The 25,102-nt window shown below is 39.4% G+C and overlaps 1 protein-coding gene across 3 annotated transcripts in view; it reads right to left on the bottom strand.

The window, feature by feature from the left end:
* Nucleotides 1-25,102, bottom strand: part of LOC126474868 (dynein heavy chain, cytoplasmic) — a 231,166-nt gene that overhangs the window by 180,422 nt on the left and 25,642 nt on the right. For all 3 annotated transcript variants that reach the window (XM_050102347.1, XM_050102348.1, XM_050102349.1), the window contains exons 5-10: nucleotides 24,547-24,733; nucleotides 22,166-22,386; nucleotides 18,848-18,969; nucleotides 13,274-13,544; nucleotides 12,709-13,017; nucleotides 2,670-2,805 (exon numbers count right to left, since the gene is read on the bottom strand). In XM_050102347.1, coding sequence (XP_049958304.1) covers nucleotides 2,670-2,805; nucleotides 12,709-13,017; nucleotides 13,274-13,544; nucleotides 18,848-18,969; nucleotides 22,166-22,386; nucleotides 24,547-24,733 — 1,246 coding nt within the window. The remainder of the gene's footprint in view (nucleotides 1-2,669; nucleotides 2,806-12,708; nucleotides 13,018-13,273; nucleotides 13,545-18,847; nucleotides 18,970-22,165; nucleotides 22,387-24,546; nucleotides 24,734-25,102) is intronic.

Raw genomic sequence — 25,102 nt, 5'->3', positions numbered from 1 at the left:
CTACTATTTTCCCTTTATCTTAAAAAATATGCACATACTTATACAAAATAATCTAGAAGGAATTCCCATAATTATCAGTGCAAGAAGTTTAATACAAATCTAAATATTGTTAGTATAATTTACAAAAGCAGCCTGCAGTTTCTTCCTGTTAATGTATAATTTGACTGTTTCCACATCCCTGAAGACTCTCCGCAAGATTTACGGAACACACTGTCAGAGTAAATGAACATGGTGCTAGCAGTAGGGTATTTACACTGCATGGGGGATAGAAAGGTGCACGATTGTTGAAGGGAGATTAAGAAAATTGTCCTTGTGCTCTGATGTGTGCTGCAAAATGATGAATGTATTGACAGAAGCAAATAGGCATCTTCCTAATAAACTATGTGAATGTAAGTGGTAAATATGTGTAAAAATAATTTAAATGCCAAGATGACAATGTATTATTAAAATGTCTATATCTATTGAGTTTGTAATCTTAATAATCTACTTTAACATACATATTATGTCTTATGAAACAAATACTAACAAAGAGATAGAGGGGCTGGCCAGTACTTACCTCAGCTCAGTACAGCCGATAGATACACATAAAACAGAACTGAAAATTTACATTCCTAGCTTTCGGAACTTTGTTCCTTCATCAGGGAGGAGAGAGGGGAAAAAAGGGAAGAAGGGAAAGTGGATTCAGTTACTCACAACCCAGGTTATGAAGCAACAGGGAAAGGTAAACAGGGAGGGTAGCAAGGATGGAGGCATGGTTGTCAGAGGGAAGCCAAAGATATTCTACTGTAAGTACTGTGCCAGCTTCAAACCAAAGAGGATGCATACAGAAGTAAGAGGTATATAGTATAAAGATAAACACAACTATGTAGGATGAAAAGATGCGTGAATGGCTAAAGAGGAAAGGGAAAGAGGAGAAGACTGAAGAGTGAATGGGAGTGAGGTGGTTTAACGTAGGTTCAGTCCAGGGGGATGGCGGGATGAAAGGATGTGTTGGAGTGCAAGTTCCCATCTCCGCAGTTCAGAGGGACTGGTGTTGGGTGGGAGAAGCCAAATGGCACATACGGTGTAGCAGGTTCCTAGGTCCCTAGAATTATGCTGGAGGGCATGCTCCGCTACTGGGTATTGGGCATCTCCTAGGCGGACAGTTCGTCTGTGTCCGTTCATGCGCTCAGCCAGTTTGGTTGTTGTCATGCCGATGTAAAAGGCTGTGCAGTGCAGGCATGTCAGTTGATAAATGACATGTGTGGTTTCACACGTAGCCCTGCCTTGAATTGTGTATGTTTTACCAGTAGCGGGGCTGGAGTAGGTGGTTGTGGGGGGATGCATGGGGCAGGTTTTGCAGCGGGATCGGTTACAGGGGTAGGACCCGCTGGGTAGAGAATATTCCCAGACTACCTTCTCTACCCAGCGGGTCCTACCCCTGTAACCGATCCCGCTGCAAAACCTGCCCCATGCATCCCCCCACAACCACCTACTCCAGCCCCGCTACTGGTAAAACATACACAATTCAAGGCAGGGCTACGTGTGAAACCACACATGTCATTTATCAACTGACATGCCTGCACTGCACAGCCTTTTACATCGGCATGACAACAACCAAACTGGCTGAGCGCATGAACGGACACAGACGAACTGTCCGCCTAGGAGATGCCCAATACCCAGTAGCGGAGCATGCCCTCCAGCATAATTCTAGGGACCTAGGAACCTGCTACACCGTATGTGCCATTTGGCTTCTCCCACCCAACACCAGTCCCTCTGAACTGCGGAGATGGGAACTTGCACTCCAACACATCCTTTCATCCCGCCATCCCCCTGGACTGAACCTACGTTAAACCACCTCACTCCCATTCACTCTTCAGTCTTCTCCTCTTTCCCTTTCCTCTTTAGCCATTCACGCATCTTTTCATCCTACATAGTTGTGTTTATCTTTATACTATATACCTCTTACTTCTGTATGCATCCTCTTTGGTTTGAAGCTGGCACAGTACTTACAGTAGAATATCTTTGGCTTCCCTCTGACAACCATGCCTCCATCCTTGCTACCCTCCCTGTTTACCTTTCCCTGTTGCTTCATAACCTGGGTTGTGAGTAACTGAATCCACTTTCCCTTCTTCCCTTTTTTCCCCTCTCTCCTCCCTGATGAAGGAACAAAGTTCCGAAAGCTAGGAATGTAAATTTTCAGTTCTGTTTTATGTGTATCTATCGGCTGTACTGAGCTGAGGTAAGTACTGGCCAGCCCCTCTATCTCTTTGTTAGTATTTGTTTCATATCTTATATGAGATTTTCCATTAATCATATTATGTCTTATGTGGACCAACAAACAGGTTGCAAAGAGATGGAAACAATAAGATTAGGTTTGAAATGATTTAGACAAACTATAACACCCCCCCACCCCCAATTCGCTTTCTTGTTCAAAATAGCCCAGTATTGCATACGATAGGTGAAGAAGGTTTCAGTGGAAAGAATAGGAATCAGAGCACATGGTGAAGTACGTAGTCACCATATGGTTAAATGATCTGCGAAAAAACTACACACTTTAAAAAATACTTTTAGTCATGATGTTCTCCAGACGGAAGTATGCAGCATTGGGAGCCTGATCCTCCATAGCTCTTGAAGAGCACATGGACAATATAAAAGAAATGAAGTAATTAAGAAATGAAGTAACTAACCTAGAACATCTTCAACACGTCGTAAATAAGCTGTAAGCTGACGGTCTATCTGTTTGGCCCATATAATAGAACCTGAAACTGGTGGTAGATCTCTAACCATACTCATGTGGCAGGCTTTGCTCTGTGGGTACTGGACCTGTAACCAAACAAAATCATTCATCATTTTTGTACTAAAAAACTGTAACCCATTCTTAACAATTTTATAAATTGATTACAACACAAATATCGAACGTTAAGACAAAAACGGAATTATGCCATTAGTATCCTGAAACAAAGAGGACTGTACAAGCACATTAATAAATATATGAAAATAATGCAGTGTATAGGATCAAACACATCATTCGCAGGAAACACACAGACCAGACATAAGACTGTATTCTTTTTGACATGTAATTTTGTTCAGAGTACCGTATTTACTCGAATCTAAGCCGCACTCGAATCTAAGCTGCACCTGAAAAATGAGACTCGAAATCAAGGAAAAAAAAATTTCCCGAATCTAAGCCGCAGCTGAAATTTGAGACTCGAAATTCAAGGGGAGAGAAAAGTTTTAGGCCGCATTTCCAAATCGAAACAAAGTTGGTCCATTGTAATATGAGAGACAATTTAGGTCGAATGAATGACGATACAGTTAAGTAGTTTGGTTCGAGTCTTAAGATTAGCAGTTAAGCTTTACCAGGTAGCCATTGCTATGCGTCAGGCGCTCCGTATTTATAAGGGGACCCTTCCTTTTTCACGTGCTTCGTCTGGTTTGAATTGACTGCTTATTTTTCTTTGATCTGATAAGCACCGTTTTCTTTGTTATAGGTGTTTACGCCACTTACAATTAAAAGAGAGAGAGAGAGAGAGAGTGAGAGAGAGAGAGAGAGAGAGAGAGAGAGAGAGAGAGAGAGTTTATATTCGTATTATTCGTATGGTGAAGAGAATACTGCATGTGATTCACATTTCATAAAAGTTCCTGTTAGCAACCATCTCTTCTCACATGTAGGAAAACAATCAGAACGTAGAGTTGGCCATATTGACAAACATCCCAAACAGTCTTGCCAGTCGGATTTTCGTAGTACATTGAAATGCAACAATACGGAATTTGTATTTACTTCGTTGGATAATGTATGAAAATGAAGTGGTCGAAACTCGGGGCGGAGAAAAAGCTCGTCTTCCACCTTTTTTTTAAATTTATTTACTGACGCAGAGGATTTGGTGCCAGTATTTATCTTTGTGCCTACAAAGCATGCCTGTGTAGCGCTACATATATTCGACGGCAGAAGTTAGTTGTGGCGGCACCCAACAACATTTTTCAGAACTTCCGCTTGCTTTGCACTCAATTCTAAGTCGCAGGCAGTTTTTTGGATTACAAAAACTGGAAAAAAAGTGCGGCTTAGATTCGAGTAAATACGGTACTCCTAATATTGATCATAATGGACCATCCTTTTTTCCTTTTAAAATAATAGAAATACCGAAGCATCCGGCACACTTGCGAAAGGGCTTTTGGATAGATGTGGAAAAAAGCACAGCATTGGCTATTACAGGGACCAACTTTCCACACTAAACTAAAATTCCGGAATCGATTTAGAGCCTTTTTCTGACAGAATACGAGCTGTATTGTGTTTTACCTATGTACAAGGTAAAAGTAATGGAAGGTACAACTCAGCGAAGCTGAAACACTATGTAGGAGTATTTGTTTGCAGGACTGACCCATGAGGAATCTCAGCTTTTCGTCAAATCTTCCCCTAGGATAAACCATGCTCAATGTGCATTCATTGCTAATGTACACTGCACTTGTTGCCAAAGTTCAGGTCACAAGGCTCCCAAGTATTTGGCAATGGCATGTGCCTATTGCAGAAAGACTGGACATGAGACAGCAAACCGTCCATCTCTACAGCATAGCTCAGCTAACGAAATAGATTATGGAGGTTCTCAAAGCAATGAAAATACAGGAAACATGAATGGGAGAGATTTTGCCATTGCTCCTCGCTCCCCTTCCACAAAGCAAATCCTGTAAGAGAGGTAGGACTCTGTTAGGTGGCAAACTTAACTTTGCAAGGTAAAACTCAATACTAGACAGTTTTAGATATCACTGATACAGATCACTGTTCAGTAACTTTCATCAGCCTTATCGTCAGGTTGGCAACTAATTGGTACCATCCTGTTGATTACCTAGTCACTGTAAGGATGCTGGACAGTGTGTGCTCATCTCTTTCTAAAACAACCCAACTGTAGTCTGAGGAGGAGGCCTTTCAAAGTCACATGACCCCTATTCTATTATTACAAATTACATCACTTCCTTTACCTACTCTAATAATGCTAGGAATCATTCACTTCCTTTATTAATAAAAAATGATAAAAATCTTCAACCTATAAACATGTTTAGATTATTTTTGCATTATATCCTAATCCTTGTCTTACAAGTATTGCATTTGCTTGTACTCCTCATGACTTTGAAACCAGCTTCAGCTACCTTTGTAGTGCCACCACCGTCACAGTCCTGTGTTAACAACTGTAGTCACCACATAATTACTTAATTATGCTCACACTCCCAAATTTGAATCATTAAATGAAATTAATATATTGTGCTGTTAAATGAAAATCAAATATTTTAACCCTCTATGCTTACAGCCCTACTGAGATAGCCGAGTTCACCTGTGGTGAACTTTTTCAGCAAGAGGGGAGGAGATGTACAAGATGCCCCAGATCCTGAATGCTAGCAATTTTTATTATTTAAATTTTACAAATAGTCCACATATTTCATCTGTCGCCTTTCAGCTGATGTGACAACAATCTACTGGTTCATGCTAGAATGTCATCAGCAAAACCGCCTTGCCAATCAAATCACGTCGCAAGATCAGCTGACTTATAAGGCAGAGCTCTTTGAGCCACAACCGAAAAATACCTCTTTCTTCTCTTCCAAGTCACCACCTAGAGTAGATCCAAATGGCTTAGTTCCTTCATCTTTGAATTTTCTCTTCTCCTGAAGATGGTTCTGCGACTACTGGAGTTATTTTCTCTTGTCCCCTCGCAATCCTTGTCATGTAATACCAATAACCAAATAAATCTACACAGTTTCTTTTTCTAAATCTGAGTACCTGATATTAATTTGAAGCCCACATTGCTTTCCAATCCTAGCTACACATCTGATGGGGTGTACAGGAGGCCCATCCGAATCACAAGACTAGACACACACTACAGGGAACTGTTGAGAGGAAACTTTACGTACACAAACAAGAAGGGGCAGATGGATCCTTCCAGAGAGCCTCCAACTGTATCCCAGCCAGTTTCTTATTTAGGGCAATTTGTGAGCAGTCTGAACTGTTGGTTGTGAAACAGAGCCGAGTTAACACAAATGGACATGAAAATTGTGACCACATTGTTCAGAAAAAGTTGCTACACAATGGCGAGATATCAGCTTCCACTGTCTATAGGATTCATATGGAACACTTCAGTTGCCAACCATACAACACAGTAATGGACAGGGTCTAACAACTTCTGTACTGATGGTGCTGCTAACACGCACGCAACACATCCATAGTACAGGATGGATACAATCAAAGCTTTGTTAAATTTCAGATCTGTGCAATCTGCACCCCAGCAGATCATTTTGAGAAATCTGAAGGTATTAAGTTCCCTCAGGCAATTTGCCTTGAGCTAGCATACATATGGCAGTCTTGTTACCTTACTGTCAAATACAAGGCCTAAAGAATTTAAATTTTCAACAACTTCAAGGAACTGGTTACTGAGGTTAAGGTTCTCGGTGCAGATGCAAGTCCAAGGTTGATAAAAGGTGTGAGATTTTGTGGGTGAAAATTGATATCCATTAGAGATGGGTAGTTCGCGAACAAACGGGTGCAAAGGAACGGTTCACCAAGATGAACGAAAGGACCGAGAAACGAATTTAAAGGAACGATCGGTTCATAGTTCACTTTGGTCACGGCGGTCTACTTATAGTTCCCGGGAACGAGGAACGATCGGTTCATAGTTCACTAGTTCACTTCGGTCGCGGCGGTCACTTCGGCAGTTCTCGTTCCAGCCTCGGTCGCGTGCTCGTCTCAGTCTGTGTCTCTGTCTCCCTCAGCCGCACTCGTCGTCCTTCATATGACCACCTGTCGCAGTTCCACTGCCGATTGCTCCTAGTTAGTTCAGTATCCAGTTGTTCATTTCTTTCACAACGCTTGCCCATTTTACATGTGTTCCAAACTGTTCTTGCACTTGGTTCTGGTTATTCAGCTTCCACGACCGGTAATCAAAAAGTATTTTATAGTTACGTAAATTACATAAAAATTACGTTGCATCTAATGGGTATATCTTTTCAGGTATCAAAAGGGCGTATCAGCTCACTTCATTATATCGATGAACAGCAGAAGACATACTTATAACAAGGCAAATTTTTTTGATATTCACTTATTTTTTTGTTTCATCGACTTGATTTAGCAACTAACTTTCAATCATTTGCTTAATTTTTGGTGTAAGAAAATTCATATAAAACGAAAAACAATTTTGTGTGTATCTTCCATAAACAAAACATTACATTTAGGTAGGCTCTAATTATTTTTAAGTTGGTTGTTTCCAATTTGCATTACTGCTAGTTGTTTCTTTGAAAAACAAAACAAAAAACGTGGGTTGTGGGTCATCTTGGCTCAGTAGGAAAAGCGGTGCCTCTCCATTTGAAAAGACAGATTGCCATAAAATCGTATTTACTTATTATCTCAAAAAGATCTGTTCAGAAGGAGCTCCAAACCAAAAACTTTATTACTGCGAACTTAGTTATTATTATTATTGCTGCATTAGCTTTAATAATGCAACACAAAAACCTAATTTTTACTAAGCGTGTGACGCAAGTATGATGAAAAAACCACATTTTATTTTATGCTTCCATAAAGTCTCTACTTTGCCTACAAACTCAGAGACAACGTGAAGTATATATAGGGTGTAAATGATTATTTTTTACAACATAGCATAGCTATGTAGTGGAAGTTGAAATGAAGAATTTTATACAAGACACTTGTGGTCTATTAAGATGGGAAACAGCCACCAACAGGTTTACAAGACTACATGAGCTATAGCCCATGCGCGTCGCGTGAGACTTTCATGTTCTCTTTCCAGCTCTCTACACATCGTCATATATTGTTTCGCAATTGTTGCTTGCATTAGCTTGTTATTTCTTCACTGCCTAATTATTACATTTTTGTCTGTTTGTTGTATCTGCTCTTAACGGGCAACACATCGTCCGTAATTGGCGAGCAGTCTGTACTCGGGGCCGGTTTTCCGTGCACCACCCTATATTATTTCCCTGCGATCAGTCACACAATGCTACTCTATACTCCAGGTGGGAGGCAAGTGCCCCCTCTTGGTGCCCTCCATCCTTCAGTCACCTAAACTACTAGTTTTCAGTTTTTCACAAGAACCATGTACCAAGCACGAATGAACAGTGAACGAGTAAAAATGAACGGCTCCCAAAAAAGAACGATACCACTGATTGCAACAGAAAAGAGGGTTACACCCAGAATTCCCTGAGGAACCCTGGTTTCCTGTACATATTAGCTGCTGGGGGTTGAATCTTTGGGTGTGGGCTCTCAGACAATACATACTGTTCCCAACACTGCTGCTTTCCCTTTTTTATTAAAAATCATGCCTTTTGTCGAAATCTTCTGAATACTGTTAAATGTTTTGTAGAAAGATGGCACTTGTGTTGTAGTTCCTTTTGACAACCTTATAGCTGCAGTTATTTTTTCAGAGCCCCATGGCACAGGCTGAGGGTGGGTAGGATCTGAAGAATGGGGTATCATTGCTTCTGCAGTGTTTATAGTCTTGTCAGTGGCACCTTGTGCCATTCCTTTGACACTGTTCTCTTGACTGGTTTCAAAAGTTGCTTTGGAGGTGAAAGCTTGCCAGTTTGTCTTGCAAAGTGATCAATATGGTGCATGTTAAGGTGTTGGTGGGTGGAGAAAGAGAGCAATAGGGCAGTGATCACTGTTGCATAGGTCACCATGGGCATTGCACAGGATGAAGGATGAAATACTTGGGCTGCAGACTGTAATGCATTGCAGCTCCAGTGTTTCAGTTCTGATACTAATTGCTCTACTATTTGTCACCTGCTTGATGTGGTTTTACTGCCCCATAGATAATTGCGAACACTGAAGTGCCCAAGTAAGAAGAAGGCGGCAGCTGTTTCACTAGCTCCACCAGCTTGTGATCTGTCTATAGGTAGATACATATTGCAAAATGTTACCCTAACTGTCGGTGGACATTAACAGCCACAGCTTCTAAAGCATAGTTTAGTGGCATCTGCTCACTGAAAGTGTCAGGTCAAATGAGCATACAGACTTCCCAAAAGCCCTCTTGATACTAATGTGATTTTTACCAAAGGATGTGTAATTTTTAATAGTAGTGAATTGGGCTTTTGAGAACTGTATTTCCTGAAGTGCCACCCGAACTTCATAGCAAATAACCACTGACAGAGTCTGGCTAGGCGGCGATTAAAGCCATTACAGTTCCATTGAAGGAACATCAGATTAGGATTTAAGAAAGCAATGAAGAGGAAACGAGAGTGTGAAAAATTACTTTGTTACTGAGTAGTGCTCCACCTGAATGTGTGATTTCATCGCTACTCAGAGGATCTACCTCAGGGATGAGGAAGCTGAATCAACATGGAACAACAGAATTTGGTTTAACTTTCATGTTTGTCACTGTGAGGTTTTGGATTTTGTGAGGATTTTTCTTAATTGACTTTTGGGATAGAAGAGGACTGTTCTTTTCTATGAACAGCAGCCAGTGGTTCTCTCAGCAACTGGTTGGTGGTAGACTGCAGGTCTGTTTCATCCTGGAAATGGGTATCTTCGCAGGTGTCCTCTTCCCCAGAGATACCAAAGGAGGAAAGGACATCTGTGTCTGCACCAGTGGGGTGGTGATATTGATGTTGGGGGTTTGGGGATTTATGAAGCTAAAGCACCTCGCCCAAATGAAAAACAGTCAGTGACATGTGGCTAGGGCCAGGAGTTAGTTTGAAACCTTATCATCTTGTTTGAAACCTTATCATCTCATTAGGTTTGGAATTTGATACAGTATTCACAAACTTTGATATCAATTGGGTGGAGTTGCTGAAACTTTTTCTTAGCATATTGACAAGACAGGCAGGCAGGCAGGCAAGTGTTTTATACTCCTCCTCCTGGAAGAAAACTGAACATGTTGATCAACAAGAGGGATAGTTGTCTGGGCAATTTACATATGTAGGGGTTTATTCACAAGGGCTATCCCCATGCAGTGTCCTTCCATACATCCCACAAGTAACCTAATTCGCACAGCATGATGAAATGTGTCCCAATCTCTGGCACCCAAAATATCCCATAGGGTCTGACATCACACCTATAAACAATGACACTAATTTTTCCAAGGTAAAACATTCCCATCGAGAGAGAGGATGAAACTTACACTGTTCGCACAGTTATCCTTAGGTCCTTTCTGAAGGCATTATGCCACCATAAGTTAGAATGCAGTTCATCTGTTTGTAACATTGGGTCCCTATGGAAGACAACACCTTTAATAATGTTGAGTTTATGAAGATGATATCTGTTCTTTTGGTTGTGTCTGACATGTCCAAAAGAACAGAAACCATTGGTAATCTTTCAGCTCTCAAAGAACGAAATTACAATGAAATCCAGACCATTAGCTGCTTACAGGCCAATGTCCCCATTGGCATTTAACAACACCTGTATGCAATTAATGATGTGGATTTCATTGTAATTTTCAACTGTCCTCGTTGATATTTATTAATGCCTGTAAGCAGCTAACAGTCTGGATTTCATAGTAATTCCGCTGTTCAGTTTGTTATGAGGAGAGATGGGAACTGGTATTTCCCCAAGTTTTTCAGAGGCCTCAAGTGTCTGGTTTGCATTCAAAGTTTTGATCAAAGACCAATCTCTAATCTTTTCTATTGCAGTAACTTCTCCAAATCTATCCACAATATTTTCTATGAGAAACAGTGGCTTCATTGTTACAAAAGATTCTCCATCAGTTTTGAGAATACCAAGAACTAGGCAAACCGCCCACCTCAATTTCTCCTTGCCAAACTGATCAAGGTGGGGTTGCCAGAAACTACGAAGTTGTAAGCCTCAGCATTAAAGACTTGTTTTCTGTCTGGTGAGATGGCTGTGATCGCAGAGCAAACACTGTAGGTGAGTTTGATCTGTTCCCAATGCAGATCATCTACCCATGCACTCACTCTGGAGGCTCGCTCTCTGTGAGCGTCAACCCACCATGGTAAAAGCTACTAGGCATAGTAGCCATTGCCTGGAGTCCCAGTGTCCCAAACAGGACAGAATACGGGGTATTCTGTATATGGGGATTTACAGCTCAAGCACCAGCAGTGTGACCCCAACATTGCCACAGAAGATGTCTTCCTGTGAGTTTTGGAAAAGACAAGGTCAAACCCTAAATGGGGACAGTAAGTAATTACGTGAAAAGGTTGAGGGGAATGGTTATGAAGTGAGCTAAAACTGAAAGGAATCCTAACAATAGCCATGTTGTCAATGTAAAAGCTTGAATGGGTATGAGAGTCCTTCATCCATTTCTTACAACTAAAAAGGAATTACTGTGAGTCTATTCTAGCCTTTGACAGCATAGGGTGAGAGATCTTTAGAGACGGAATGCAAGCTGTGATTTGGGAAGGATGGGGAAAGACGATAGCCACTCCTTTCAAAGGAACCATCCAAGTATTTGTGTTATGAAGTTTAGAGTAATTGCAAAAAAACCTAAGTCAGGATGGCATGGCAGGGATTTGAACCTTTGTCCTCAAATGACAGTCCAGTGTGTTAAACACTGTACCACCTCACTTGGTGATCCTGCTGAAGGTCACACAGCCTTTCTTTCCATGCTACTGAGAACTGACTGCCACTCTGCCTAAAGAGAATATCTCATACATATGATTCTGGCAGTAAACAAAACTTCCTGGCATTGGCTATCAAGTACTACTACTGTCAGAGTCGGTGGTACTAATTTTAATCAGAATTACCCTCACTGACACATTTAGTTTACTTCCAATTTTTATTTCTTCAATAGTTATTCATAGCAAAGGCTGAGATATCTGCAACAGGTCACAAACCATGTACAAACTTACAGTCAGTGGTGTGATTCTCCCACTTTAAGAGTGCTGACTTCAATTTCACATCTAAATAGTCAAATCATGAAATACTGCATTTTCTTTCTCTTTTTCTTTTCCATCAAAGTACACCCTTGTGTTTTTTAAAAGCTTGAGAACTTACATGTAGTAACTGTTATTCTTATGTTATCCATAGTTTCAAATGTCCAAACCTTTATATCTGTACAGCTAAGAAAAAAACGCTAGCTGATTCTAAATTATTTTAGTGATTTGACACTTCTGCATAAGCCGTATATACAAGTTGGTTATTTCGGTTTTTGAATTTTTAATTCCATTAGTTTGACAAAAACGAATAGAATATTTGCATCATGGCCAATGAATGGATGATCTATAAATTTTCATTTCTTTCTTTTGTATGGATATGTAATATAAAAAAATACATTATGAAGCTTAGTATTTGGAACTTGTGTTTCAATACTTTGATACAGATGATTAATATCTATGATTACCCCTCTCCTTAACCCAGTACCTGTTCCTCGATTTTAACAACTGTATAGCTTGTTCTTAGGTTACTTATTATAAAAATTTTTATTATTTACAAAGACAAAAATGCCTTTCTTGTGCTAGTATACATTCCATTTGTACCCCGTCCCATCCCCCACTCAACCAGCTGACAGCTCCACATCACCTGAACACAATCAGTCATGATAACATATAACAATTTGGTACATTTTCTACAGGGCTGTTGACAATGAGAAAATTGGAGTCTCTGTCATTTCACAAGTTAAGAAAAGAAGTATTTTACAATCTATACTAAGCCAAATTAAGTGAAAAAATATTTTACAGATCATATTAGTGAGTAGTACAGCCTCTCTTGATAACTAATGATGAGCTGAACCCTGGTGTAAAATTGCTCAGCTCTTAAATAGTGAAACAGACTCTGATTTACATTACCTTAAATTTTTCATGCAATGCTTCAATATCGTCTTTAACTCTCTGAATGAGTTGTGTCTGGTATTCACGAATGGCACCACGAATGTGTGGTCTCACAAATAGGGCATTAAAACGGGAGAAGATCCTGAACATTTCATTGGCATTTTTTGCTGTTCCCAATTGATCTCTCAGATGTGCTGTGATTCGTGCTTCCACACGATCTATGCGTTCCTCATATCGTCTCACTGCTGCATCCCATGCTTCAAGGCCCTCACGTGAAATGTCCAAACAGTCTACTTCTTTCACATTCTCATAAGCCAAGTTTACCTCCTGAAAAGCATAAAAGTTGTTTGGAGACACACAATTAAATGAAAAGGAAACAGAACTACCTCATGAAACATAAAATTAATTTACTATGTTCATATCTGTTGAAAGCTAAAAACATTACAGTGGTAAAAACTTGTGCAATATACTGCAGATACATCTCAATATGTAGCAGAAGCAAAAGACCTACTAATACTGCAAAGGTAGATTTACTTTCTTGCGGGTAACTTTCCTCCTTGATGACACACACTGAAGAACTAACCTCAATAGCATTTGCATCAGCTGCCTGGAGAAGAGCAAGGGAATCTTGTTTCATGTCCACTGGTTCACCTTGTTCAGGTGTAGTGGCCGAGTGTTGTGGCTGCTGAGGTGCAAGAGTTGGTCTCAGGACCCTTACAATCACAGTACGCAACTGCTCATGCTGTCGGCGGAATGTTCGCATGTGTTCCATTCTCGTCTGCAGCCTCTTATGAGCTGGTGACACACGCCACACCATCTTCAGATGTTCATCACGCTTCTTCTTCACAATATCTCTGACGAAATACAGGAAAGTTTCATAATGCTCTCCAATGAACAGAATGCTACATTAAGTCACCAGTTCTTAATTCACATATACAAAAATGTGTTTACATACTTTCACAGTGAATAGATCCCAATTTACATACCATATTTCTGAATTTTTAACAATGTTTTCATAAATAGCCACAGGAGTCCAAAACACCATAGAATGACCACAAAAAACTGCATATTGTAACTAGAAAATATACTTTTTACATTTTGAAATCATTTTCTATTCAACACTGTGTGCGCCTAGAAACAGTCATAAGTTGGCAGATTTTGGTGTGGGCCGTTTCCATACAGAGATCATGAATTTTAGAAGCTGGAAAATTGGCACAAGAATGCAGTCAGGGAGCAGACAACTGCAGGCCAAAGACAGAGTTCAGACAATCGTAGTGACATCAGGGAAACACTGTTAGCTTGAATTCCCTGTGTTCTGGAGGAGGGTAGCAGTTGCCACTCTGAGCTCAGCAGAATATAGTGCAAAATAATAGAATAATAAAATAGACACATACATGTAAGGTACTGACTAACACAGAGCAGCATGACATTATACAACGACAACAACAATTTAAATAAAGTTACACTGTACTGATGAGGTGTTCTAACATCAAATTGTGATAGAGTCCAGGGAGTTGAGGCTATGCATGAACAGGCAGCCAGGCATAGGTAGATGGGGAGTGGGAGCAGTTAGCTTTGGCAGCTGGCGTTGATAAGTCATGTGGTGGCTAGGGTGGATGTTAACAGTAGCACGAGCTGCTTTATGATGTCACATGACAAGTTGCAGTGACATTCAATGGAATTATAGGAATGTAAGTAGTGGTTCACTGAATAATCTATCTCTCTAGTGTGGTGCACCTGTTCTGAAATGACCCAAGCTCCTCTAGCTTGAAGGAACGCGTATTTTAACCCAATTTAAAATTTGAGGTGATAAACTATCATCAAAAATTTTAAATGATCCTGTGTGTCACATTTTATGAACTAGCCCAGTTCAAATAAAATTTTAGAGAATTTCAGAAAGACACTGCCGACCAACACTTAAAGGGAATGGCTTATGACAGCAGCGTGCAAAAACCCCTACTAATCAGAGCACAATTAATTGTTCTGCCATAGCAGAAAGTTTAGCAATTTGCTGCTCAAACTGGTGTGTCAGGTACAAGGAGTTCCTGTTACATGGTGTATACTCCAACGAAAAATGGGATGTACTATGGGAAGAGATGTTTACTGAGGCTCAAATGTAAAATTCGATTAAAGTTTTAAATGCTTAATGAATATGGTGACTGGAAAAAAAAGACAGGAAATTAGAAAAATGAGAGGGGCAACTGGCAATTAAATAAAAAAGCACCACTCCGATTGATGGAAGTAACATGAACTGCAGATACTGAAAATGAAGGACATACCTAACAGATGGATGTGGGGAACTAGGAAATAAAACTGAAGAGCTTGGTCAACTGGCATATGACAATACTCACTGGTACTGCTTGTTATAGGATACTGGGAAAAAAGAGTGTACATAATAAGCAATTTTTAGCAAAGAGAAAAACAAACTAAATACACAGGTGTTGAGCAATAGTGTCACACTGTGGTAGACCTATGGGCGCAATATTCAACAATTCTTAATTTATCTGCTGGTAACAGTCACTATCCTGACACCTTAGCAGTAATCTTATTAGCAAACGAAAACCAACAATTTAAACTCTTTTGGGGCATTAAAAGTTCCTGTCTCAATTGTATAATAGTTTGACATGTCAGATAACGTCAGTTTAATAATTGACACTTTGCACTCCATAATGCAGACACTTATTTCAATTACCGAATTGCGCAAGTCTCTTTGTGGAAACAATGAGACCACTGACCAACAATCAATCACAGTACACATTAAAACAAAGTGCACTTTTATTCATATATATTTACATAAGCATTACAATAGAAAATTTATCATTGTGTGACTTTTTTTTTTTTTTAATTCTTCAGGACAGACCATTTCCATCATAATTTCACTAATTCAATCCCATAGGCTTTGGCGGGCAGAGTATATTCACATAAAAGGTTTCCGAGTACCATATCATGTCCATGTAAAAAACCTATACTGGAGAAATTAACTTTTTGCGAGTGCACGCAAGTTTAACCATAAATTTCTTTTTTCCCCCAATTTAATTCAGTAACTCAGCATTAGTTATTCATTCTACCCATCTAATCTTAGGCATTTTTCTACACCACTACATTTCAAAAGCTACTATCTTTTTGTCTGAAATGCCTAGCATTCAAGTTTCACTTCTGTACAAGGCAGCACTCTAGAGAAATACAGCTAAATTTATATTAGATGTCAACAAAATCCCCTTTGTGGGAAATGCTTTTCTTGCTATTGTCAATCTGCATTAGCAGAGCATGGGTGGGGGAGTGCTATCTGGTGTAGTTTGCAGGGACTACTTTAGAAAGCAGCATAATAAGGCTCAGGCAGCATCGGGAGAGTGAAGGGGAGGGGTAAGGAAGAGTGGGGGGCAGGGAACAGAAAAGGAGAGGAGCACAAGGGAAAAGACTGGTGGGTGTGTTGGCAGTGAGCAAGCACAATGAAGATGAGGGGATGTGAACTGTGAGAAGGTTGTAGGATAGAGGGGGGCAGAAACTGTTTAGGAGGGGAAGGGCGGGGGACAGTAGATTATCATAAGTTTAGGTGGGGATAATTTCGGTAGTGGAGAATGTGTTGTCAGGATAACTCCCATCTGCACAGTTCAGAAAAGCTGGTGGTTGAGGGGAGGATCCACATTGCCCAGGTTGTGAAGCAGCTATTAAAATCAAGCATGTAATGTTCAGATGCTGTTGTGCTACAGGGTGGTCAACTTTGCTCTCTGCCACAGTTTGGCAGCGGCCATTCAACCTTGTAGACAGTTGGCTGATATTCATACCAACATAAGAAGTTGTGTAATGATTGCAGCAAAGCTGGTACAGGACATGGCTGCTTTCAGACATGGCCTGGCCTCTGTTGGGGTAAGACAAGCCTGTGACAGGAGTGGAATAGGAAGTACTGGGTAGGTGGATTACACAGATCTTGCACCTGGGTCTTCCACAGGGATATGGTCCCTTTGGCAAGGGGATGGAATTGGTAGTGGCATAGGGATGGACTAGGATGTTGTCGAGCTTCACTGGGCGACAGAACATCACTTTAGGAGGAGTGGGAAGGATCTCTGGTAGGATGTCCCTCATTTCAGTGCATGACTATAGATAATCAGACCCCTGACAAAGGATGTGGTTCAGTTGCCCCAGTCCAGGGTGGTATTGGGTGACAAAGAGAGGCACTTCTTTGTAGCTGGTTCTTGAGATTGAGGATGTGTGATGATATGGCACAGGAGATTTTTTGTGGACTAGGTTTGGGGGATTGTGCTAGCCTGTGAAGGCTTTTTGAGGCCTTCGGCATACTGGGCGAGGGAGTTTTTGTCACTGGGTGTCCACGCTGTATGGAAGGGATGACAGCAGTCGAAATGTAGGTACTGTTGGTAGTTTGTGGGTTTAATGTGGATAGAGGTGTGGATGGAGCCATCAGAGTGGAAGTGGGCAGTGTCTAAGAAGATGGCACACTGGGTTAAGGAGGATCAGGTGAAGTGGATGGGAGAGGTGTTGAGGATGTAAATGGCTGAGGATACGATGTCTTGACCCTGAGTCCAGATTATGAAGATATCACAATCAGCCTGAACCAGAACAGGGGTTTGGGGTTTTAGGACGCTAGGAAGACTTCGTCTAGATGGTTTGTAAACAGGTTGGCACAGGAGTGTCCACAGCTGTGCCACACATTTGTTTGTATAAGTTCCCTTCAAAGGAGAAGTAGCTGTATGTTAGAACAAAGTTAGTAAGATGTATGAGGAATGATGTAGTGGGTTTGAGGTCTGCAGGACATTTAGTGAGGTAGCATTCAACAGCGACAAGACCATGGGCATGAGGGATGTTGGTGTATAGGGAAATGTCGTCAATGTGATTAGTAGCAATCCAGGAGGTAAAGGGTTGAGGATGGCCAAGAGTTGTTGAAGGAAGTGTTTGGCATCTTTGACATGGGAGGCTAGATGTTGGGCAATTGGTTGGGGGTGTTGATCAATAAGGGCCAGAATTCTTTCAGTGGGGGCACAATAACCACCTACAATAGGGTGTCCAATATTGCTGGGTTTGTTAATTTTGGAAGTGCCTAAGGCTATAAGCAGGCACTGGAGGTTATGCTCACTTCTGGGATGGGATAACTCCGGCAGAGTTTATAGATGGAGGAGTCCGACAATTGGCAAAGGCTTTCCACAAGGTAGTCACAAGGATTCATGACGACAGTGACAGAAATTTTGCCTGCAGGTAGGATAATTAGGCGAGGATCGGTTTTGAGGCTGTGTATGGCTGTCTTTTCTTCAGCCGAATGCTTGGTGTTCTTAGAAATGGATGTGGGGAAGATCAGCTATTTTGCTGCCCAAATAACGAAACTCATCACTACTTTTAGTCTCTCACTCTGCATCAACTGATTTACTTCAACTACATTCTTTTACCATTGTTTTATGTTCATTTCAAAATCTCTTTTCAAGACACTATCCATTCTGTTCAACTGTTCTTCCTAGTCCTCAGGTGTGTGTGACAGAATGACAATGTCACCAACAAACCACAAAGTTATATTATATTAATTAATCCCGAGGCATTCTTCCACACTGTAGTTTCAGAGATTTGCAGAAGAAAACTGTTTCTTCATACAGCATTATTATTTCAGTACCACACTTAAACAGCATAGCCAATAAACTGGCACTCCTCCTCTCCTTCTTCTTTCCACAATGCTTCCTATGAGCAAATCTGGCTCTCCCTCCCAACTATACAATGGTCCCCCCCCCCCCTTCTTTCACATTAAGTTTTCCTGTTACTGAACTGTGAATAAGCCATTTCAAGCCGTAATTCTTCACCCCATATACATTGCTACTGTACAAATGATTATAAAAGCCTTCAGTATTCCTGCAGTTTCTTACTCAGATTACTTTGACATGGCACAGTACACAAAAGCCATTTTAACTCACACTTAATAAGGCATCCCTCAGATCCATTGCTAGCAACACAACAGCATAACATTACATTTTGTGCCAGTTCTACAACTGCAGAGGTGACAGTTCTGCTTAAAGTGCTACATTCTTCCCATTTATCTTATTGTTAGTGGTGCACTGACACACTTTTTTTCTGGTCATACGATTAGCAATTGAAGTTTAATTTTATTTGCCGGGCGCTCAGGGTAGAGCCACTGCAGTATATATAAAGGTATTTTCCTTACCTCAGCAAACTCTGCAACTTATCATATTCATCATCCCATGTAGAGAAAACGTCAAAACATTGAGTCATAACTTTTTCAAACTCATCAAAGGGAATGTGCATGAGACGACGTGTTCCAAGAACCTGAAAACAAAAAGTCCTCAAACACTGACAATAATATCATGTCTGTAAATAATACGTTATAGCGTAGTGTAAGGACCGTGTGTATATTCAAACTTTGAAATTGCACAAAACCAATTCAAGATTACAAAAAAGTCTAATTCAATTTCTTAGTCAACAATACTAAGTAAAATTAGAGCTACATTGACGTTCACAATTCTACACAACTGTCAAATTAACCATCAAATGGAGGGTACCCATTTGTCACTTCTGTTGGTCACAAGTTGAGCTACATCTAAATAAACACTCCACAAGTCAATGTATAGTTAAAGCAGCATTCAGGAAAATTCTGTTTAGGCATGCAGGACAATCAGATGAAGACCACTGTTCTTGTCCAACCGACTGAACAAACAGAAAATTTGCTATGTGAGGATATCCAATTATTGTAACACACAAGTCTGTAAATATTAAGTCATTATCTGTTAATGAATATAATTTTCAAAATGATCTGTTTAACACACTATTGTCCTATTTGGAATCTCTGCAACTTGCATGGAGGTGTGGCAGATACATTCAACTTCCTCCAGTTCCATTCATAAATCTCATTTGTTTAAATTTATGTTGATACCTTATGTAGTAAAATTGGAAATCACATTAACCCATTATTTACCACTGCCCCTTTTTTGGGATTCAAATATTTTATTTATTTCTACATAAACAAATGCACTTTTCCCTCCGATTATTCCACCTAGAGGTTGAATTGACAGCTATAATGCCTGCAAATTTAAAATAAATATTTTTGTCTAATTAACTTACTTTAGGAATGGGAATAATTATTTTCTATCATTGTAACTGACTGCACTGCATGGGTGCTGGCAGTTTCTGTACACAACGCATTGTTGTTGAGTTGTCAGGGTGTATTTTTTATGAAGATACGAATGTCCATGTTGCATTCAGTATACCTCTGACTTCCTGAAGTGCAATATCAGTTTATTTTGTGTGCAATAATAATGGAAAAATGCCATTTTACATCCTCACCCCTTTGTTGATTGCCATATTACTGTATATAAATCTCCCATATAAAAATTACTATTTATTTTGTTCAGTTTTTATTTTTTACATTGTATAAGACTTTCTTCAGAGTTAGGTAGTAGAGTGAAATATTCCCTTTCACATGTTAAGATTCCAATAGGATAGAAACAGGCAGTGTGGACTTACAGTTTAAGTTCTATCAGATCTGGTGACCTATAAAGTCAGTGAAGATGAAGCTGATGACTTAGAATTGGTGGTTATTTTCATCATACTGTGACTAGACAACAGCAAACAGGAGCCATAAGGTGTGAGGGTAATAAATGAGCTAACTTGCATAATTCCATAATCACAGTATTCAAATCACAAATACCTACTACAATGCTACATCTTATTGAAGAATACAACACCAATACAGGTGGCATTGATCTACTGGACAAGTACATCATTTTATAAAAAGAGGATAAGAGCAAAGAAATTGTAGTGGCTACTATTCACCTGCAGGATTGATATCTGCATGGTAAACACATGGCATGCATACCGAATTGCTAACCCAAACGAGAATCTCTCACTTTTTGATGTCCAACGGAGAATAGTGATGTGCCTTCTAAAGAAAAAAAGATGACCACAACCAAAATGCAAAGGACGACAAACAAACAAACAGATGGGAGGTAAGGTGAATTTCTTATAGTTTCTTGCATTGAAAAAAATGTTCTGCTTTTGGTAGCCAATGTCCTAAAAATGGGATTTTATACTAATATACTAGAAGTTTTCAAAACAGCCTTTTTCTTTCATTCATCACTCAGAGTATCACAATGTAAGAAAGACTAGAAAAATAATAAAGTTTTGCAAGAAAAGGGGTAATGATCAATTTTTTCCACTACTAACCTGTTGGATAAACACAAGAACACTTATTTTTTACAAAATTATCTATAAATTTGGCACATTCATGATAAGAGACAACAAAAGGTAAACTATGTACAAGGTGTATATGTATCTCTCTCAATACCACTTTATTAATTTGCCATGTACTGAAACAAAACAAATATGATCAACATATGAATCTTTAAGTGGAATGCCCAACACACATTTATATGCATCCTTATATCAATGCTGCGACATGAGACTTAAGATGCAAAATACGCAGCACAAAGAGAGAGAGAGAGAGAGAGAGAGAGAGAGAGAGAGAGAGAGAGAGAGAGGGGGGGGGGGGCAGATTGCATTTCCAAGTGGCGAATCTGAGTGATCTGATGCTTCTTCAATCAAGTTTAGCACAATAGCCTTTTTAAGCAGTCTCTATGAAAAACTGTTTCACATTGTACAAATCATTCAGTAACCTGTAGAATTAATTTATTTGTGATAGAATAATTTAACATACAAGGAAACTTATTTTAATCTGCTTAATGTTTCCTCATCAAAAAATTGTGTTATCTCAGTTGTTTTTTTCAGAAAGCCTATTGCTGCCATTAAAAACAAAGATAAGCAATTGCTGGCTTCATAGAATCTAATAATAAGAGATTACGCCTGCAATTTCCAGCATCCCAGACACACAGTATAAAAAACAGTATTCTAGGAGGAGAATATTAACTAATTCCCAGTCACCCTATATGTATTAAAAACCCAGTTCAGTATTTCGTATACCATATTTAGACAGTTAATTCTCACGACACAATATTTATTTCTACCTTTGATAGCATTACAATTGATTCTTTCGCATCTTTTTTAAGATATTACTACCAATCACAACATTTAACTGCACTACTCTTTAAGACAGTACTCACATCTAGGAACCAATGATGGGTTACACACGAACAGAAAGATAAACAAGTGTACCAGCTTAGCCAATGCTAGCATGTATCAGTAACTGAAGCTTTTCAATTATTGTCTTATTAACCAAACAGCAGGTTATAAAATGAAATATGGGTATCTCATCAAGTCTCCAGGCATAAAATTCCACAGCACTAATTACTTTCTCAGCCTCATAATAAACAACTGAATAAAGGAAATGCAAACACTTATTTAATATTTGTTTTAACTATACCTCTCTTCTCATTCAGAACGTAAGTTCTTCCAGCCTCAACAACTCATACAAATGGATATTTTTAGTTCACATTTTTACTATTGTTTGTTTCTACAAAAATGCACATTTATTATTAGACAATGCTTTTATTCATTACTGAAGTGTGAATACCTTCAACAGCTGTGAGCCAAGGTCTCTTGATATTGCTTCTACAAGCCTTAGCGCTCTCTGGATAGGGTACTTTGTGGATCGGATTTTTCTTAGATGTGAAAAAATGAGCTGAACAGCAGACCGAATACGGTCTAATTCTGTCGCAGACAGTAGATCATTAATTGGAAAATCCTTCATCAATGGATTGTAATCATTCACTGTGGCTAAAGCTTGTTTAAGTCCTGAAACCACAACATAATCATCATGTAAATTCATTAATCTGTCAAAATAAAATATTTTCTACCACGTAATAAAAATTTTATAGATAAAAAACAGAAAAGAAAAATGTACACTTCACGTGATAGTTATTTATGTCCAATAGACTGTTGATCTCAACACACTGAACATCTTGAGGAGGAAAGGTAGGCTCATTGTGCCATTTCTGGACACTAACCATCCTAACATACTGAATATTCATCACTTTTCAAAACTAAATACTGCTAACTTGTGAACTACCAGTGAACACTGATTACTAACAGTTATCCAGGAATTTTTAACGAAAAAGCACCTCTAATTCCACAATATCTCCATCTATTATTTTGGTAATGAAATGTTTTGGTAGAATGTAAATAATTTAAACAACAGTAACAACTTACCAAATAGAAGAGGTGTTGAGTTGTTGATAGATACACAAATAAGACTTACAACTTTTTTTACAAACACACACACACACACACACACACACACACCACTGTGTTGGCCTTTATCAAGTGTTTGTACTTGGGGAGGGGGGGGGGTACTCTTGTGTGTATGTGTACACTAGCTGGGTGCAGAATTCATCCAGAAGCTAGCCAAGTTTTAAGTCTTGTTTATGTCCTGTCAATGACTTCAGACAGAGATCACTTATATTCACTATTTGTCATAAAAGCTGTTTTCTATGCCAGGGATTCCCAAACTTTTCCTCTCATGGTACTTTGATAAAACTTTATTTTGAAGGTTAATAAAATCTTTAAAAAATGAGAACTGTTTCGTTCAGTGATTAATTTTGTATCATAACTAAAATGTAGAAACCATAATAAAAGTTTAAAAAATAATTATAATTTAGCTGAACAATGAAAAATCCAGGGTGGAATTCAGCTGCCAGAGACTGTAGTGTGTGTGTGTGTGTGTGTGTGTATGTATGTATATGTGTGTGTGTGTGTGTGTGTGTGTGTGTGTGTGTGTGTGTGTGTGGGCGCGCGCGTGGGCGTGGGCGAGGGCGCGCGCGCGTGGGCGCGGGCATGGGCGCACGCGCGCGCGCAGCCAAGTGGCTGCAGATTACGTAAATCTGTAAGCTTTTGAGCCAGTGGCTTCTCCTCCTGGCAGGAGGGGTGAAGGTAAAGGACTAATGAGGTTTAGGAAAGTGGGAGAGTTCAGAAAAGTCAGCCAGAACAAAGGATCAGGGGCGAATTATTGGACAAGATCAGTCTTTCCTTCTCATCCCATCCATTAAATCTCCCCAGCCCGAGGTTCTGGGAGACTTTTCCAAACTCTCCCAATTTTGTAAGCCTCATCAGTTTCTTTTCCTTCGCCTGTCTTCTTTCCCCTTCAATGCTTCTGCCAAAATGAGAATCCACTGGGTCTAAAAGCTTGCACATTTCCTTAACCTTTACATGTTTCCTCCTGCTGTCACTTGGTGAGTGCGTTTTATCTGTTCAACTACATTACATTTTCGCAGATTGATTATTTTCTTTAAAAATAATTAGTATCATCAAAATGTCAGAAAAAAACACATATTATTAATAGTTTTTTATGGGGCACTTACTCATCTTCTGCAGAAAACCAGTGTTCTGTGGAACACAGTTTAGAAAACATTGTCTACTCCACACACTGTCTCAAAGTTGATCCAGTAACAGAAGTCACTAGGAACAGACACAACTGACACTGAATGATTTACTAAAATACTGCCCCATCAAGAAACATTTAGTTGATTACCTCCTTAACATGTTTTCATTCAAATTGAAAATAAAATTCGTGGAAGTATGTTCCATCTTTGCAATTAAATGAAAGGCAGTAGTTTATTTTCTGCCATAGGTGTTTCACTCCTTTTATTCATGAAGCATCTTCAGTGGACTGTAATACATGCACTTCATAACTAAAAGATGCAAAACACGTGTGAAAAAAAAAGAAAAAAACTGCCTTTCATTTACTTGCCAAGGTGGCATGTACCTCCACGAATCTTGAAGGAATTACGGAATAAATGGAAAACTCCAAAAATGATCAACATAACAATACTTATGACAACAGCAGGAGGTCTAATTTGCCAGCCACAGCACTTTCTAAGTTATTTCTACCAGCTCTGCTACAATTTCAGTGGCTGGTAAATTATTTTACTTTCTTTAAATGTTTGTAGACTGAATTACCTGTATCAGTGTCAAAGCTCACAGTAGCATGAAATCTTTTCCCATGCTTCAGTATGTCCAGCGTTAGAGCCACTTCAATGCTTTCACGCTTTTCCTGAATCCTATGCAAAGCTCTCTCAAGGTTCAGCCAAAAACTAATTTCTTGTAGAGCTGTTCCAGATGAGGGATCTCTGTCCAGTTTTGTTACCTGAAATAATTGATATAAAATTACACATTTTAAAAGTTGCTTGGAACCTATTCAGTATATTGGTATTAAGTAAATCTATCAATAAAAGTAACTTACACATACTGATTAAAAACACACAGGCAAGAACAAAAGAAAGTTTAGAAAGTCAAGATTCAATCAATATCATCGTCATTAAAGACTGAAGAAGAATGCTGTAAGAAATCTGTCATTGCCTTGTTGAAGAAATTCCCCAATGTGCATCTGAAATAATTTATGGAAACCATAGAAAACCTAATTCACGATGGCAGAATGGGGAATTCTAATCCAGTGCCTTAACCACTGCACCTCCTAACTCAAACATAGTGACAACTGTAGCCGGTATAGTAATAT

Source organism: Schistocerca serialis, chromosome 4 (genome assembly GCF_023864345.2).
Source record: "Schistocerca serialis cubense isolate TAMUIC-IGC-003099 chromosome 4, iqSchSeri2.2, whole genome shotgun sequence".
Classification (NCBI taxonomy): Eukaryota; Metazoa; Arthropoda; class Insecta; order Orthoptera; family Acrididae; genus Schistocerca; species Schistocerca serialis.
The sequence above is the reverse complement of the archived record's forward strand: the minus strand, read 5'-3'. Positions and strand labels throughout refer to the sequence as shown.